The sequence below is a fragment of the Polyodon spathula genome, chromosome 1, assembly GCF_017654505.1.
Source record: "Polyodon spathula isolate WHYD16114869_AA chromosome 1, ASM1765450v1, whole genome shotgun sequence".
NCBI lineage: Eukaryota > Metazoa > Chordata > Actinopteri > Acipenseriformes > Polyodontidae > Polyodon > Polyodon spathula.
The window spans coordinates 3,775,320-3,793,000 of NC_054534.1; the positions used below are offsets into that span (position 1 = coordinate 3,775,320).

The window sequence follows — 17,681 nt, forward strand, 5'->3', positions numbered from 1 at the left end:
GCTCTCAGCTAGAATTATTTTCCAACCATAGAGCGTTTATCTTGTGCCCTAGACAGCAACCAAAGGGGACTGAAACCTTATCACATGTGATTATAATAATGACTTGACAAAAGTATAGCATTGGGACTGGCGTAGCCCCTCCTTGCAGTTTGGGCAGCCATATTTCCTTTGGCTGTTGTTGGGTTTTCAACACCAGTCAGATCTCCCAACCCTAACCAAGTCTCTGCACATTTCCCGGTGGTGTCCATGGATCTCGTCTGTGAATGTTAGATGAGCAACGCTTCAGTTAAATGTTTTTTTTCCCGTCAGCAGTGACGATGTGATCCATACTGAAATAAAAAAACATAAAAACTCAACGAATGTTTCAGAAGCCTGACTTTCTGCTTTAACGTGGACACTTGGCAGTCAAAGTGCCAACATTTGTTAGGAGTCTTTTGTTTTACATTCTTGGTAAACATCAATCTTTTATAGTAACAGTTATGACATGAAGTGCGTTGTTGATTTTAATTAATGTATTTGCTTGACCTTTAGAAGTCATACCCGAGAGAACCTTTTTTGTATGTTTTTGTTAGTCAAGCAGAGATTTGGATGACATTTTCAGCATTGCTTACACTACCCAATCCAAGTTACCCCGTTGTGCCAGAACTTAAAAAAAGAAAAAAGTACGTTCAGTGACAAATGTTAATACTAAAAATCTTTTTCAGTGTCTTCTCAGTGTTTCTTTTAATATTTCCAAATGTACCACTATGGAGTGTTTTATATTCTTTATTTCTTAGCAGACAGCCTTATTCAGGGCGACTTACAATTGTTACAAAGTATCACATTACAAAATATCACATTATAAAACATCACATTACAGAATATCACATTATAAAAAATCACATTACAGATAAGAGCAGTTATAAACTATAGTACAATCAGTAGAAAATAAGATAAAATTCAAATAAGCACAAAATAAAGAATACAGTAGTAATTGCATTTATGGTAAAAAATATTTGCTTATACAAGTAAAGTCCATTAAGAGCACATAGTAAATAGTCTAAGTGAATGAGAATAATTTCATAAGAGCAATTGCAAAAAATGTGAATACAAATACCTATAAGAGTAAAATCAAGCACATGATACAAGAAGTAGTTATGAGCAGTGGTAGAATACGACAGGGTATGGAGCAGTTCAATGCATGTATAAGCTGATGTAAGTGCTGGTACAATTGGGTGCCATATAGTCAAGAGCATTGAGGTTTACAGATGCTGTCTGAACAGGTGTGTCTTGAGGAGGCGCCGGAAGGTGGTTAGGGACTGAGCAGTCCTGATATCCGTGGGTAGGTTGGCACACCACTGAGGGGCAAGGGTGGAGAAGGAGCGGGCTCTGGAAGCGTGGGAGCAGAGGGGAGGTGCAGCTCATCTGCTGGTGGTGGAGGAGCGAAGGGGGCGAGAGGGGATGTAGGTTGAAATAGTGGTCTGGAGATAGGAGGGAGCAGAAAGGTGGAGACAGCGATGGGCAAGAACAAGAGTTTTGAATTGGATGCGAGCAGCGACAGGGAGCCAGTGCAGAGAGTGGAGGAGTGGTGTAGTGTGGGAGAAACGAGGAAGGGAAAAGACAAGGCGAGCAGCAGAGTTTTGGATGAGCTGGAGTGGATGGGTAGCAGAGGCAGGGAGGCCGGCCAAGAGGGAGTTGCAGTAATCAAGGCAGGATAGTACCAGGGATTGAACTAGGAGCTGCGTGGAGTAGTTAAGGATGGGACTGTTTTTTATACCTGCTGTCTGTATTGCTGACAGGGAGTGTTATAAATAGATAGTACCTATCATTTTGGTCAGTCATTTTGTTAACCTTTTACACGGCATCATTTATTATTGGTTGCTGACGCTGTGTTTGTGTACCTGGCTGCTTCAGTGCTGCAGGTGGTATGTTTCTCACACTGCCTTGCAACCCCACAATCCATGGTCTTGCAGATGTAAGACTGTAACAGATGCAACTCCCTAGTCTGACCTGCACCAAAAGGCTGTACCCCACCCTGTCTGCAGCTCCAGTCCTCCCCCTTCCCTCTCCTCCCTGCTCCAGCTGTACACTACTTCTGGGGTGTGCCACTCCCTAGCTACAGAATGCTTATGTCAGCTGTTTTCCATTGGGGTCAGGAGGCACGATGGGAAATGTGGCGTCTGGGGGGTGGGAATCATGTGCAGTAAGCTCACAGACAAAGGGGAAAAGAATGTAGAGACTCTAAGGGAAGCGTGTCTAACAGAACAAACATCCAAGCTGTTTTAGGCAGGGCTGCTAAGAATCTAAATGCAATCAAATATATATAGCAGATGTTGTTAAAAGGATTGTGACATTAATTTGCAATGCATGGATTGACAGACAAATGTGACGGGTAGCTCATATACAGTTGCTGTCGGTTGAATTAGACTGCAAACTTTTTGTATTATGCTTTCTGGGAAATGAAAGCAGGATTTTAATTTTTGTTATTTTTTTTTTATAATTCAATTTTGTGTTTATTTTATTATTACAATTTAGTTGTGTGACAGGTCAACAGTCTCTGCAATAATTTCAGTAAGCAGAATAATAAGAAGACAAATACTTTATACAATAATAACCGTGAAGCATTTCCAATGGGTTTGCGTGGAAGATAGAAACTTTCAATACTTATCAGGCGAGGCAATAAGCTGTTCAAAGTGTACAATGCTGTGTAAGCAAGTAAACATTTAGCAAAATCTGTTTTGATTTTGGAAAGCATTAATATTACTAACTATGTGTCTGCCATGAAGTAACCCATTCAGCTATTGTAATTGGGGTAAAGTTGTCACTTTTAGTTTATCATTAACCCTTTCAGGACCAGACATTTTTCAGTGGGATGCTCCCCCAGGACCAGACATTTTTTGGCTGTATTTGACTCTCTTCCTATAAAAATTCATCAACAGTCTATCTGTATACAGTAGCAATGGAAATGGTGTCCTTTTTTTCAGAACACTGGGTAACATTTTTTTTTTAAAGTTAAGTATTTTTATTATTCATTCTGCTTAGAGGTGCATGTATAAAGCATGTTATTCTATGACCTGAGGGACCTTACAATACTTCCTGAAAGTTTTGTTGAAAAGTATTAATCTATGGGCAGATTACAAGATATTGTTTCAGCTGAGTGATTGCAATGACATAACATATGTTTATTCTCAAGGTCTTTATAAGCAATAATGGACACTACTCTCGAAATAAATATTTATAAATAAAGTATTAGTTATTCATTCCATTATTACCAGGAAAAAAAAAAAACCTGATACATTTAGTTAATGAAATAGTATCTGCTTATATTCACTCATTTCTTTATATTTATAAATGTTGTAAAAACATATATATTATAACACGAGACAAAATACATGTTCTAATATAATTATAAGTTAAAATTGTAAGATTTACAGTGTTTCCCCTTTTCTATTGGCTCTAAACAAGTTCCTGTGATGTTTTGTTTCTGCTTTTGCCCCTGCGGGCTGCTGTAGACTCTCCGCCCTTTAGACACCAAATGCCCCTTTCTGTGACTTCAGGAGACAGATAGCAGTTCAAAAAGCAATTTTTTCTGCACACCTCTAATATGTACAGATTTAAACAAAAAATAAATGTAATAGTTGAACAAAATGCAAAATAAGTCAGCACCTGAGCTGCAGTGTCACGGTGCAGGATAGAGAGCACAGCCTGCTGCTGTCAGCCCTGGGAACCCTGGGAGCTGTCACTCGGCTCCTGTTGTATACAGTGTGACCAGGTCTAATTGACAGTAAATCAGCTAGATCCTGGTCACGTTGTGCACATGGGTTTTTGCAGGGATGGGATTTTCTTCTGTTTCTGGTCTCTGTGTTGCGATTGTATAAAATGACTGGGGTTTTAAGTCGCCTCTTCTATCCTCATAACTCATACCCTTTATCCCAGAGATTAATCTAGTTTCTCTTGTGCTCTCCAAAGCCACGGTGTACAGGCCCTGCTTAGCTACTGTTCTGGAGGTGTGTGCGCAGGCATTACATACCCTTTGAAAACCTTTCTCCACTTGCACTTCAGCTCTGTTTACCCCAACTGGGACAGACCTCACCAATGGTCAAATAAATCCTTCCTGGCACCATTTTGATAGCTTACAGTCTGATCCCCTTTTTGCTTTTCTTTAAAAGAAATACATCTGGGTGTGCTATGCTCTGGAGTTTCGAAAGCTGGTTCAGTTTATTTGGTATATGTTGTGGGTTAATTGTTTCAGTGTGCTGGCAGGTAATTTTATTTATAGGGGTGCCTCGAGTGATGTATTAATTCAGACAGAAGAACCAGATGTAAGGCCCTGGGATTGCGCTGTTAACGGTTTCTGTTCCAGATTTGAGATTCTTTATGTGGATGGCACAAACCTGCAGTCTGTTAACTGCTAGTGTTGGATTTGTAGTCTAGCAAATGTAATGACAAATGTAGTGGTCATTTTGGGCTTGTTGGGGAAATTGTAACTGCAGTATTACATTTCTTTAAAAATGAAGTGCTAGACATCAGAAATGACAGACAATTTCGTTTAAGTAGGACTTCAGCACAATTTTACCAAGTACACCTATTAAGACTACTGTGGTGGCTTTTTCTTTTGCTTACAGCTACTGACAGAGCTAGTTCAACATATGAGAGCTACTACATGCTCTATTGATCCTATTCCTACAAAAAAAAAAATATTAAAATATGTTTTTGGTGTTATTAATAACTCAGTAACTGTAGGCCAATCTCAAACCTACCGTTCTTAGATAAGGTTCTAGAGAGAGTTACTGCTATTCAATTACAATAATTTCTAACTCTTAATGGTATGTTCAGTTTGTCAGAGCTGTGAACGATCTGCTGATAAGCTCTGACTCGGGCTTTCCATCAGTATCTTCTTTCTCTAAGTGCTGCCTTTGATACTGTAGACCATTCCATCCTACTCAATCGTCCTGATAGTCTGGTCTTGTCCTGTCCAGGTTCAAATCATATATTTCTGATAGGTTTCAGTGTCTCTATTGGGGAGGTAGAATGGGCATTATCAGAAGCTGTCTGTGGTGTTCCACAAGGCTCCATTCTAGGTCCCTTGCTGTTTTCATTATATATGCTACTGTTAGGTGACTTTATCCACAGACACGGAGTGAACTTCCATTGCTATGCTGATGATACCCAGGTATATTTGTCCCTAAAGCCAGGAATTTCTTCTGCCTTTGGGTGTTATTAGCTACTTGCCTTATAGACAATAAGCATTGGATGTTACAGAATTTTCTAATGTTGAATTCAGATTAAACAGATTTTATGCTTGTGGGATCACAGAACCAACTAAAATGAAATGTGGGATTACATAAGCTTGACCCTTGCAGTCTCTCATCAAAAAATTTAGAAATTAAGAGTTTGGGGGTCATCTTTGATCCTGATCTCTCGTTTGAGACTCGTATTAAAGAAGTTACTAAAGTATCTGTTTACCATTTGAGAAATATGGACAAACTTTGACCAATTATTTCTGTATCTGATGCCGTGAGACTAATGCGTGCCTTTGTTTCATCTAGAATTGATTATTTTAATGCACTTTTTTCTGGAGTCCCAAAATGTGTGGTATCCCGCTTGCAGCTTGTTCAGAATACCGCAGTTAGAATTCTGACTAAAACCAGGGAAAGTGAACACATTACCCCTGTTTTGGCCTCTTTTATAGTGGCTTGTGTGCAGTATAGAATATAGAGTGTATTAGTGTAGCTTTATAATTGCTGCCTCTGATTTATTATGTGTATACTGTTATTTAAATGGTCTGATTGTGGCAGTTGTATGTGTGATATGCTATACAAATGTATTGTGGTTTATTCTTTTTTTCTGCTATGTACTGTACAGTGCTTTGCGATGCTTGTTTATACAAAGCACTATACAAATGCAACAAATAAATAAAATCTGTATATCCGCTGCTGATATCCACTGGTGAAAGACCGCTTTAATCACTTTTTCTCAAACATTGTTTAATTGTAGCAATGATTCTGGTGCTCACTGCTACACAGCTCTCTAATCTGGTTGTGTTTGCCTTTTGTTGTTGCTGATTCCAGTGTTACAAAAACACGCAAGTATACGCAGTTGCAGCCATTTTCTTTTGTATTGCACAAAACCAACTTATTTCTGCTGTAATAATTAACCCTTTTTTATTTTTTTAAGAATTTGTGTTTTGTAAAACTGCTAAGACTTGTCTGTTACAATCTAACCTTTGCTATAGGTTTTGGTGATAGTGTTAATTTAGCAGTAGAGTACAATCACAAAACACATTGAACATGGGAGAATTTATTATTATTTATTTGTATTTTTGTGAATGTGCTGTAGAATTGAGTAGATCTTGCAGTAAGTTAGATACATTAGACATAATTATGTAACATATCCATAGTGGTTCTGTTAATTAAACAGTTGCTAAATAGTAATTAAGCAAGAGGTCTCTGTCTTTAGCAAAGCCCAGAACTGGAAATCCTTTCTTGGCATACACACCATTCAGTGCTTTAAGAACAGGGTGAGGGTCACAGACAGCACAAGCCTGTGAGTCAACTGCTGGGCTGATATTGGCTATCAAAACAAGATCAAATCTTAAGACGGTTTATAAAAATTGCCAAACTTGCAGTAGGCCTATATGACACAACATGAGTGGGGACTTAAAAAAAACAACAGAACTATTATAGTATTTCATGGACAGTAATCTTTTTAAATGAATTCAATAAAAATGAACAATAGAGAATGCAGGTATTGTAGACGCCAGTGCTCTGCATAGTACGTCATCGTTTAGGAACCATGTTGGCCAGATGTGTAACAGAAGTAATGTGTTACTCAAGACCGCACTTGAATAAAAAGATATGATCTCAATAGCAGCATGAATAAGTGGGCCTACAGACACACCGCACGTAGTCTGTGTAAATGTGGCTGGGTGCACAAACTGTGACCTTACTGACCCGATTCAGACATTGTAATAGCAGGCTAGAAACCAAACAATCTCAGCAGCTCAACTGGACGGAGTAATCCTGAAATCTGAGTCGATGAAGCCTTTCCTGTTTGTTTTGCCATTTCAGTCTACAAAAGCATAACTCCTCATGACAACCTCTGACTTTCTGACTACCAGTAAATCAAACTCCAGTAGGGGAAGCTTAGAACTAATCGCTTCATACTCTGCATAAACAAACTGCATCAGGTCTTACTGTTTGAAAGCAGAGTAACGTCTAAACGGATGTGTTTGGGAACCAGACGCAGTTATTGAACTACACTTAAAAACTAAAACACATTGACTGAGTACCTGTGCACGTGTAGAAAGAAAGAGATCGTGTTCAATAACAAACAAAAAAATCTGATATTGTTCAACGCTGTGATTTGTTGAACAAGATCACATGACCGTGCAGTAAGAATTGTCTGTGACATCATAGACCAACTCACATTAACTAATAATAATAATAATAATAATAATAATAATAATAATAATAATAATACATGCTTTTAATGACTGGTCAAAACAAAGGAACATTAGCCAGGACTTTAAAATTGAATAAAGTCCTAAGGCATTTTTATGCCACAGTTAGAAATGCTGATGGAAATAATTACAGCATCTTAAGTTTTTTGGGCCCCGGAGCTGGCAAAAAATGAATAGTGTTTCTGTGGGTAGAAATGTCAACATAATATCTGAAACTGAGTTTAAATCGCCCAACAATGTTTTCTTCTCTGTCGCTAAGAATTACAAAAAATCTGGCAAAGATACAGCCTACCACCACCCGCAGATATCAGAAACAGTCTTAAACAAAAAAAAATCTCTCCTGCTCTCTCTGCTGACACAGCCGTTGGGCTTTTAAACAAGGTCTGGTTCGATCCACAGATACACGCGAAAAAGGCCTGGAGTTTATGACTCTGTCATTTTAATGAGCAAATGAAAAAACAAAGATATCAATGAGGTCAACCGTGAACTCACCCGTGAATACATGTTTGCCCAGCTTGGTGATCCTTTGTGCCCTGTCACCAGTGTCCTCCAGATGCCAAATCATTCCACCTTCACCCTCTTAAAAAAAGAAATCCTCAATATAGATCAATGTGCTATTCCTATTTGTGTTAATTACATCAGAAACATGATGTCTCGTGTTTCATAGCAAGCTGGCCTTCAGTACGTTACACAAAGCACTCAATCCGCAGCACTGCTGTCCACATGTTGTGTAATGCAGGGTTACAGTCCAGGGAAGTTATGTTGGTTACCGGTCATCTTTCCTACGCAAAGACGTCTCCTCCTCCTCAGCCTCGCCTTCAAAAGCTCCGCCCTCGAGTGCCCCAAGTGCCAGTGCAGTGGCTGGCTGCTCCATGAATCTTCCCTCAGATGTGGGAAATCAGCCTTCAATTAAAAAATGACATTTCATCTTGAAAATTTTGCAATGTTCAAGTTAACGTTTATGGCAAATAAAAAACTATATATATATATATATATATATATATATATCTATATATATATATATATATATATATATATATATATGATGTGATAGAGTGTACAGTCCGGAGCAAAATTGGTCAGCTGTGAGGTCGTGGGTGTAAAGAATGCACACTCCATCTGGGTAACGGTTGTGGTGATGGTTTCAAAGAAAACTTAAATAATAAAATGTGAAGACAACATAAACCAGCTGGGTAGTAAACAAGCTGTGAAATAATGTAATGTGTTTCAAAGTAAAATTACAGTTAATTAATTTAAATTGGTTCCCACAGATGTATGTATTAGGTTAAATCACAGACTTGGGTTTGTGTTATGTTGTGTTGAAAATAAGGTATTATGTTAGAAAGGATATTGGAAGGCTTTAAGACCCTGGGGAGCATACCTATGTGAGGAGTGAGCATCAATTGGTCTTAACTGATTAATTATCTAATTGTTTAGCAGTTAAAGCTGGTAAAGTTGAGATGGTAGGGGGAGGGGAGAACAAAGAGAAGAGACCAAACCCTGAGGTAAAAGAGCACTTTAAAACTGAATAGAAAGTTTGTTTCAGGGTAAGCAGTATTAGCCTGCCCCTGTTTAGTTTAGGACCCAAGAAAGGGTTAGGTTCTAAAATAAATACACCCCACAGAGGGTAACTGGACTACTGCTGTCACTGTTTGTTATTTAAACACACCTGCTAGTGTGTGGAAGACTAAACTATACAGTCATAGAGTGCAACCAGAAGCAAGCATTCATCACAATATATATAATACCTTTTTTATTATTTTTATACTTTGTGTAATTATTTTCAAGATAGAAAATGTAAGCCTTTTTATAAGCGAAATAATCCACTCCTGATTGTACAGCAGACAATTCTTACCACCCTTCCGGGTTCGGTTATTTCTTATTTAAAGCATTAGTGGGCCAGTACATGCATGATCTCAAAACCTTAAGTCAGATCCCAGTGTGTCAGCATCAACAACATGGTTAAGTAGCCCATTCCCTACCCTTACTATCCTGTCCTATGCTGTCTGTCTTTACTTAATCTCCAACTGTGTCAACTTTGCCAATTCCTTTTAAGATTTCAAAGTTGTTTCCATTACATGAGAGTAGATGTTGAACTTCATGCTGATTTGAACTCGGCTCTCGCCAAGATAAGCACTAACTAAGACATAGCTTTGCAGTAAACTAATGTGATCCATCTGCATCCATCCATTTGTGTTTTTTTCCATTTGATGATGTAGATATCCTTCTGCTTGGTGTTGATGGCTGAAGTAATGCTGGCTCCCCAGGCAAATCAGTACACACAACGGCTGCAATGCTGGCTCTGGCACTTAACCACAATGTGGTCTCTGCAGCGCATCAGCATAACAACCATCTGGATTGAGCTAATTAGGGGGTTTTCAAGTGGGCACCTTCTGTACTCTGTGTTTCGTTGACTAGCCCACGACACCTCAAGAGGGCTCAACAGTGATTCTGGCGTCCCAGTATCACCCTGCTTTGTCCCCCACTCAACTCAGCCCAGCTTACTTACCCGTACATCAGCGTTGCTTTATTTCTATTGTGCTTGATATCCCCAGCCAGAATCTTTCCATCTTAACCACAGCCAGTTGCTGCTTCTTTCTGCTGCTTCAAACAAGTTCTTTACTGTGTGACTCAACTCTTGGCCACTGAACCTGACATCTCTGAGAATCTGGGTTGTAGAGTGTGCGACAAATCCTCGACACCCCACCTCCACTGGGTAAACCAGGACTCTCCATCCTCGCTGTTCCACTTCAGCAGCTAGTTGAGCATACCGAAGCTTCTTCCTCTCATACGCCTCATCCACAGCATCCTCCCATGGCACTGTTAATTCTACCAGATGAACAAGGCATGCTGAGCCAGACCACAAGACAATGTCTAGTCGGAGGTTAGTGGTGGAAAAATAAGCCGTTGATCAACATCTGCCAGTATTTTCCAGTTGCTAGCATCTTCCAGTTGTCCTGGGCGAAGCTTGGTTTTAACACCTTTTCTTGGTGGTTGCTCTCCTGGATGGAGGAATACTGCCTTTTGTGTGTGATGCTTTGATGGAACTGGTGACAACTTATTGGTCATGTTACACTTGTCTTCCAGTGCTAAGGCCAAACATCGCAGCACCTGGTCATGAAGCCAAGTCCCACCTTACATCCTGTTAAAATGTGCCTTAATGTTGCAGGTGATGAACACAAAGGACATGAGGGATCCTTTCCTACCCAGAGGTTTAGGTTCTGTGGTGATGGGAGAACATAGTATATTGATCAGATGAGGAAGCTGATCCTGCTCTGTTCCATTGTCCATAGGTCTTGCCAGCCTTTACACACCAAATCCTCTCCTGCTTTTGCACCTCGTTGACTACCAGCTTCCTCTGTTCAGCTGGGGTTACCTTGTGCCATGTAGGAGGAACTGGACTGAGACCAAGACCTCCTCTTCCATGCTGAACTTGCCCCATAATGTCACCGATTCGAAGGGCAGCCTTAGCATCTTCCACAGCTTTCTTTGCCACCAGTTTTCAGTTTTCTTCCAGTTTTCAACACAGGTGCTGCCTCCCTTACGCATTTGTCCCATGAATCTACTAATGTAATTTCCAGTCAGACCTTGGTGCACTTAAAATCCTCAGTTAGAGCAGAGATTGGTAGCTGCAGTATTCCTTTACCATAAAGTCCTACTCTGCTGAGGCAGCAAGGAACTCCCAACCATTTCCTGACGTATGAACTGATTAAAGCTTCCAGCTTCTCAACTGTTGTCAAGGAAACCTCGTACACAGTCAGTGGCCACAGCAGTCTTGGCAGTAGACCAAATTGAAAGCATCAGAGTTTCAGTTTGCCCGGTAAAGCGCTGCTGTCTGTGCTCTTCAACCCTTCCACTGCTTGTTATCTAACTTTTCCAAACGAACTGTGTCCTATAGATCCCTGTCGTACCATCTCCCAAGACTTTTCATTGGCTTCTCAGAAACTGTTGGTATTGCTTCACCATTAATATAGAACCCTTTATCTACTACTTTACCTTCAATTATAGAGCTGCTCCTTGATTTAGCAGGCTTGAATAGTATTCGTGCACATTCAGTGTTATTGGTTAATTTGCCCAATAACCGATTAGTGCAGGCTGCTGTTGTAGTCAAGGTTGTCATGTCATCCATGTATGCTCGAATTGGTGGTAGTCGCATTCCAGAAGCTAAGCGCTCTCCTCCCATTTTGATGCCCTAATAATTGCTTTCATTGCATGTTAAAAGCCAGTGGTGAAATGGTGGATCCTGCCATTATTCCAATGCTGAATGTAATGCTGAATTCTGAAGTTGAAAAAAAATTGCAAATCTCCAAAGTAGACTTTCACTAAAGTTGTTATTGTCATCGGTACACTGAAAAAATCAAATACTGCCCAAAGAAGTTCATGTGACACTGAACCATATGCATTAGCCAAATCCAGGAATGTCACATCAAGCTTCTTCCTCTCCTTTTTAGCTGATTGAATTTGTTGTCAGGTCATGCTGATGTGTTCTAAGCATCCTGGGAAACCCGGTGAAACCTTTTCTACTGGAGTGTCGATGAAGCAGTTCTTTAATAGGCAAGTTGACAATCTCTGAGCAATAGTGCTGAAGAAAATCTTGCCTTCTACGTTTAATGTGGAAATAGGGCAAAACTGACTGATGCTTGTAATCTTTTTCTTTTGGTATTAAGACTCCACCTGCTCAGTGGCATGCTCGTGGTACAACCTGTTTTTCCCATGTCATTATCATCAGTTTCCACAGGATTTGTAGAATCCATTGCTTCCTCAGCTGCCTCCTTTCTTCAACTAAGCATTCAGTCTCCTGCTGCTGTCTAGACTTTCCAGGAATAGTTTGTACTTTTTTCTTCCTTTATTTAACTCCAAACCTCTCCCTTCCGTATGCGTAGATGATGTTCAAATGATGATCACATTTCTCCAGCTTCTTTTCAACTGTTCTACTTCCTTTCCAACGCAAAACAGAGATCCGTGTTTACTGTGTCCCACGTAGTTTTCTCACAAGCTCTTGGCCATTTAACTCCAGGCTTGTGCCCGTTGAGGTTCTTTTCTCTCTTACACTGGTTCATCTGACCGGGTTCACAAGGATCATTAGGGTTCATCACTAGTATCCATGCAAGTCCTCCTGACGTCTACGACAGGGGTGCTGATATCCTGCGAACTGTGGTTTGCTTCCTATTGGATTTCATTTGACTGACTTGACTGACTTCGTAAGAAGTACTGCTCAATGCGAGGCCCTTGTCCCTTCTCCCTCAAGCATTTCATTCTCCCTTGATGCATAAATCTGGGGTTCCATGTCTTTGCTAACTGCAGATCTTAAACTAGTCTTTTGTGAAGTACTCTCCATTCTCATGTCTATTTCTGTTCCTGTCATTAACCGTGTTGTCCAACGTTGAGTCATCTTCTGTCCCCGCTCTCGCAGACTCTGGGGGTAGCTAACCCTTGCCAGCCTCAATAGGGTCTCTTTCCTCCTTCAGTCTTCAGTCAAGTCCTCCCATCCCAATTCTTTGTTCTAGGCTATATAGAGTCAGTTCCAACATATCTTCATGATTTAAAGTTTGGTAGCTAATGATACTTCCTTCTTGTTTCAAACCAAGGGTTAAGTATATATGAATTGGGTATACCGACATGAGTTTTGTTCCAGATCAAAGTAATAATAAAACAAGGTTTGGATCATTAGCATCTCACAACCCAGCAGGTTTAAATCAAGCTGAGTACTCTTTTGTGTGTTACACAAGGTCACAGTAAAGAGCCTGCAGAACAGAACGGCTTGTGTAAGATGTTAATCAAACAGACAGTTTTGTTTCAAGGATGGCTTACAAGGTTGGCAGTGAAAATAACGTCTTTGCAAACCACATTAAACCTGATGCATTCCTTACTGTATACAACTAAAGTCAAAGCAGATTAAGAAGGATGCCTTGAGGTGACAATGGAACACTTCCTGGTGCGGCTCCGAACTGTTTGTGTCCCTGTGTGTGTGTGTGTGCGTGCTCCCGCTGTAGCTACTGTGCTGTAAGTGCTATAGACAGGATATCCAGTATTACATTGCAACAATGTGTTTGCAGTCTGTCTGTTAAAAGAAACAATAGTCATATACTTGTGAATTGTTGGTACCCACAGTTCAGAGAAACCAACCACCAATGTGAAATAGTTATTTGCTGATCTGTTAAGATGACAAAGTGTTTATTATTGTGCTTTGTTTTGATCATGTGGTGTAGTACTGTACAGTATTTATCATGTTGGCTATACAGTGTCAGTAATATTCGTGGGTTAATTGAAACTGAACAAAACCTTAAAAGTGTGTTAATTAAACAATACGAAATAAAGCTGTCCTGCATTTCACACTTCTACACAATTGAGTACCAGTCAATGACTGTCAAACAGAAGTTTCTCTGACAGTGTGATTTAATAGAAACTCATTGTGATCCTACCTATTTAAACTGCATGTATTTTTGTATCTAAGTGTTTTATTTTTTTCTTGTGCTGTATGGTATACCCTTTTGGAAATTTTGGGAGAATTTGTGCGTCTTAAATACAGATTGCACGATATATACTCCTATGCTACTTGATTTAAATGTGTTGATACTGCAGTACTGTGCAATTGAATTTAACAGTGCTTTTTAATTGAATTGTTTTCAGCACAAAGTGTGTGAAGAGTTTGAGGACCCTGCTGCAGGCTGCAGCATCACTACTGGTCCTGAAGTGATTCGTTACGAGTACCATGTAGTCTACTCCAGCAGCTATCAATCACCGGTGCTTTACTTCAGAGCTTGCAAGTTAGGTAAAGTACAGTGGATTATTGATCATTGTGCAATGTGTACAAGTGTGTTCAATGAAACAGGACATGAGGATAACACTTTTATTTATTTTATCCCCTCTCCCAAGACGGCAGACCCTTATCTCTAGAGGAAATCTGGGAAAGAGTTCATGATAACTACAAGGATCGTTTATTGCAAGGACCTTGGGACACCATCACCCAGCAGGTAATCCCAGTGGCTTTACTTGCGGTTTGGTGCTGTTTCAGGTGTGTGGTACACATTACATTATCATACTGACATGGTATTGGTAGGAAGATTTTTTGCCCTAATATTCTAGGTGATGCTAACTTTTGTCCATAACTGTATGTCTGGAGAACCACTTATTAAATTGGCATTATCATGTTATTGGGAGTATTGGATTGTAGGGCTCACTGGAGGGGTCTCTTTTGTCTGTAAATGTCTGTCACATTAACATGTTTACATGTGTCTTGAGTGCACAAAAAGTTATTCCTCACACCGTGAATCAGTCTTTACAGTGTGCTTTACTGTGATACTAACATTACATTTCCTCACCTCCTTACCTAGGTCTTAATGCCAGTTATCCACTTTTCAATATTTCATGTTCAATCTGTACTATTCTGTACATGCTGTTGATGTACCTTATGGGTCATCTGATTTTTCATCATACCGATGGCTCTGATTTTGAATATTACTGACATGCTTGTTGTTTATTTTATTTTATTTAATTTTTAAATTTAGTAGTCGGCAATTGTTTTTATCATTTTTTTCTCCCAATTTGGAATAGGCAATTATTTTTAGGCTCAGCTCACCGCTACCACCCCTACGCTTACTAGGGAGTGGCTCAGCTTACAGACAAGCCCGCAGGTGCCCGGACTGACTGCAGGGGTCGCTGGTGCTTGGTGAGCCGAGGACACCCTGGCCGACCTAACCCCTACCCCCCTGGGCAGCACTCGGCCAATTGTGCACCATCCCTTGGGAACTCCTGTCCACTGTTGGCAGTGGAATAGCCTGGACTTGAACTGGCGATGTCCAGGCTATAGGGTCATCCTGCACTCCATGCGGAGCGCCTTTACTGGCTGCACCACTCGGGAGCCCCGTGACATGCTTGTTTTTAGCCACAAAGCCAGTCTCCTTTCCCTTTGTATCTAGTCTAGCTGGGGGCAGTTCCTGTCTCAGTTCAGTGCAGTTGTCTCGAGCCCTGCTTGTTACAGCACAGATGGAAGTTGTGATGGCTGGCTTCCTCCACGATGGGGAGTCTACCCTGAGTCACCGTCTATCCCTTTCAAGTGCCCCGAGGTGCTTGTTTTATGTACTGTAAATGCATCGCAGCGTGCAGCTGCTGTTTTGATGAAACTTCAGAAATGCTTTTCCTGGTCTCAATGGGTATTTCGTGTTGGTTCATAATGACATTGATGTCATCACACCTGGCACAGCTGGGAGTAGATTCTACCAGAACGACAGAGAAGTTATATCTTCAAATAAAATTATCATTTTTGTTTGTTCTCTTACATTTTTGTGATGTGTATCGTTTTGAAAGGCTTGTGTTGCCTTTAATGAAATATTTTATTTTATATTTAGTATTAAGGTGCTTCGACTGCGAGTTCAAAGCTATTGTTTGAAGAACTACTCATAATGACGGCGAACATCAGAAAACGATGAGGGTAGAGTAAAGAAATTAAAATAAACAACAAATCAAATCTGAAGCTAATTGCTGTTCTCGTTGAGCTTGCCGGTTACACAGCGCTTGACTCAGCTTGAATGATTAATTTTGCTTTTATGAAATATAATCTACACTGAACAAAAATATAAACACAACATGCAACAATTTCAAAGATTTTACTGAGTTACAGTTCATATAAGGAAATCAGTCAATTGAAATAAATTATAAATTATATCAGAACGATTTCACATGACTGGTAATACAGATATGCATCTGTTGGTCACAGATGCAATTAAAAAAAAAAAAAAAAAAAAAAAGGTAGGGCCGTGGATCAGAAAACCAGTCAGTATCTGGTGTGACCACCATTTGCATCATGCAGCACAACACATCTCCTTCGCATAGAGTTGATCTTGCTGTTGATTGTGGCCTGTGGAATGTTGTCCCACTCCTCTTCAATGGCTGTGTGAAGATGCTGGATATTGGCACGAACTGGAACACGCTGTCGTACACGTCGATCCAGAGCATCCCAAACATGCTCAATGGGTGACATGTCTAGTGAGTATGCAGGCCACGGAAGAACTGGGACATTTTCAGTTTCCAGGAATTGTGTACAGAGCCTTGCGACATGGGGCCGTGCATTATCATGCTGAAACATGAGGTGATGGCGGCGGATGAATGGCACGACAATGGGCCTCAGGATCATCACGGTATCTCTGTGCATTCAAATTGCCACCGGTACAGTGCAATTGTGTTTGTTGTCCGTAGCTTATGCCTGCCCATACCATAACCCCACTGTCACCATGGGGCACTCTGTTCACAACGTTGACATCAGCAAATCGCTCACCCACACAACGCCATACACGCTGTCTGCCATCTGTCCCGTACAGTTGAAAATGGGATTCATCCGTGAAGAGCACACTTTTCCAGCGTGCCAGTGGCCATCGAAGGTGAGCATTTGCCCACTGAAGTCAGTTACCACGCCGAATTGCAGTCAGGTCAAGACCATGGTGAGGACGACGAGCACGCAGATGAGCTTCCCTGAGATGGTTTCTGACAGTTTGTGCAGAAACTCTTTGGTTGTGCAAACCCACACTTTCATCAGCTGTCTGGGTGGCTGGTCTCAGACGATCCCTTAGGTGAAGAAGCCGGATGTGGAGGTCCTGGGCTGGCGTGGTTACACATGGTCTGTGGTTGTGAGGCCGGTTGGACGTACTGCCAAATTCTCTAAAACGACATTGGAGGTGGCTTATGGTAGGGAAATGAACATTAAATTCTCTGGCAACAGCTCTGGTGGACATTCCTGCAGTCAGCATGCCAATTGCACGCTCCCTCAAAACTTGAGACATCTGTGGCATTGTGTTGTGTGGCAAAACTGCACATTTTAGAGTGGCCTTTTATTGTCCCCAGCACAAGGTGCACCTGTGTATTGATCATGCTGTTTAATCAGCTTCTTGATATGCCACACTTGTCAGGTGGATGGATTATCTTGGCAAAGGCAAAATGCTCACTAACAGGGATGTAAACAAAGTTGTGCACAAAATTTGAGCGAAATAAGCTTTTTGTGCAAAAATTTCTGGATCTTTTATTTCAGCTCATGAAACGTGGTACCAACGCTTTACATGTTACGTTTATATTTTCGTTCAGTGTAGTTTGTTATTTATTAAAAGCATTCTAGACTGCTGTTGCAGGTTTCTTTTTTTTTTAAATTATTTTTAATTATTATTTTATAATTTAAATTGTATTGTCTTTTGATTCTAACAATTTGCTATGTGGTAGCATTGTACAGGTCCTGTCTCTAGGCTCTAGAAAG

At 40.5% G+C, this 17,681-nt stretch overlaps 1 protein-coding gene across 2 annotated transcripts in view; it reads left to right on the forward strand.

Moving 5' to 3' along the window:
* atg10 (ATG10 autophagy related 10 homolog (S. cerevisiae)) overlaps positions 1–17,681 on the forward strand; it is a 58,669-nt gene that overhangs the window by 29,408 nt on the left and 11,580 nt on the right. For both annotated transcript variants that reach the window (XM_041244712.1, XM_041244720.1), the window contains 2 exons: positions 14,072–14,213; positions 14,318–14,415. In XM_041244712.1, the coding sequence (XP_041100646.1) occupies positions 14,072–14,213; positions 14,318–14,415 (240 nt within the window). The remainder of the gene's footprint in view (positions 1–14,071; positions 14,214–14,317; positions 14,416–17,681) is intronic.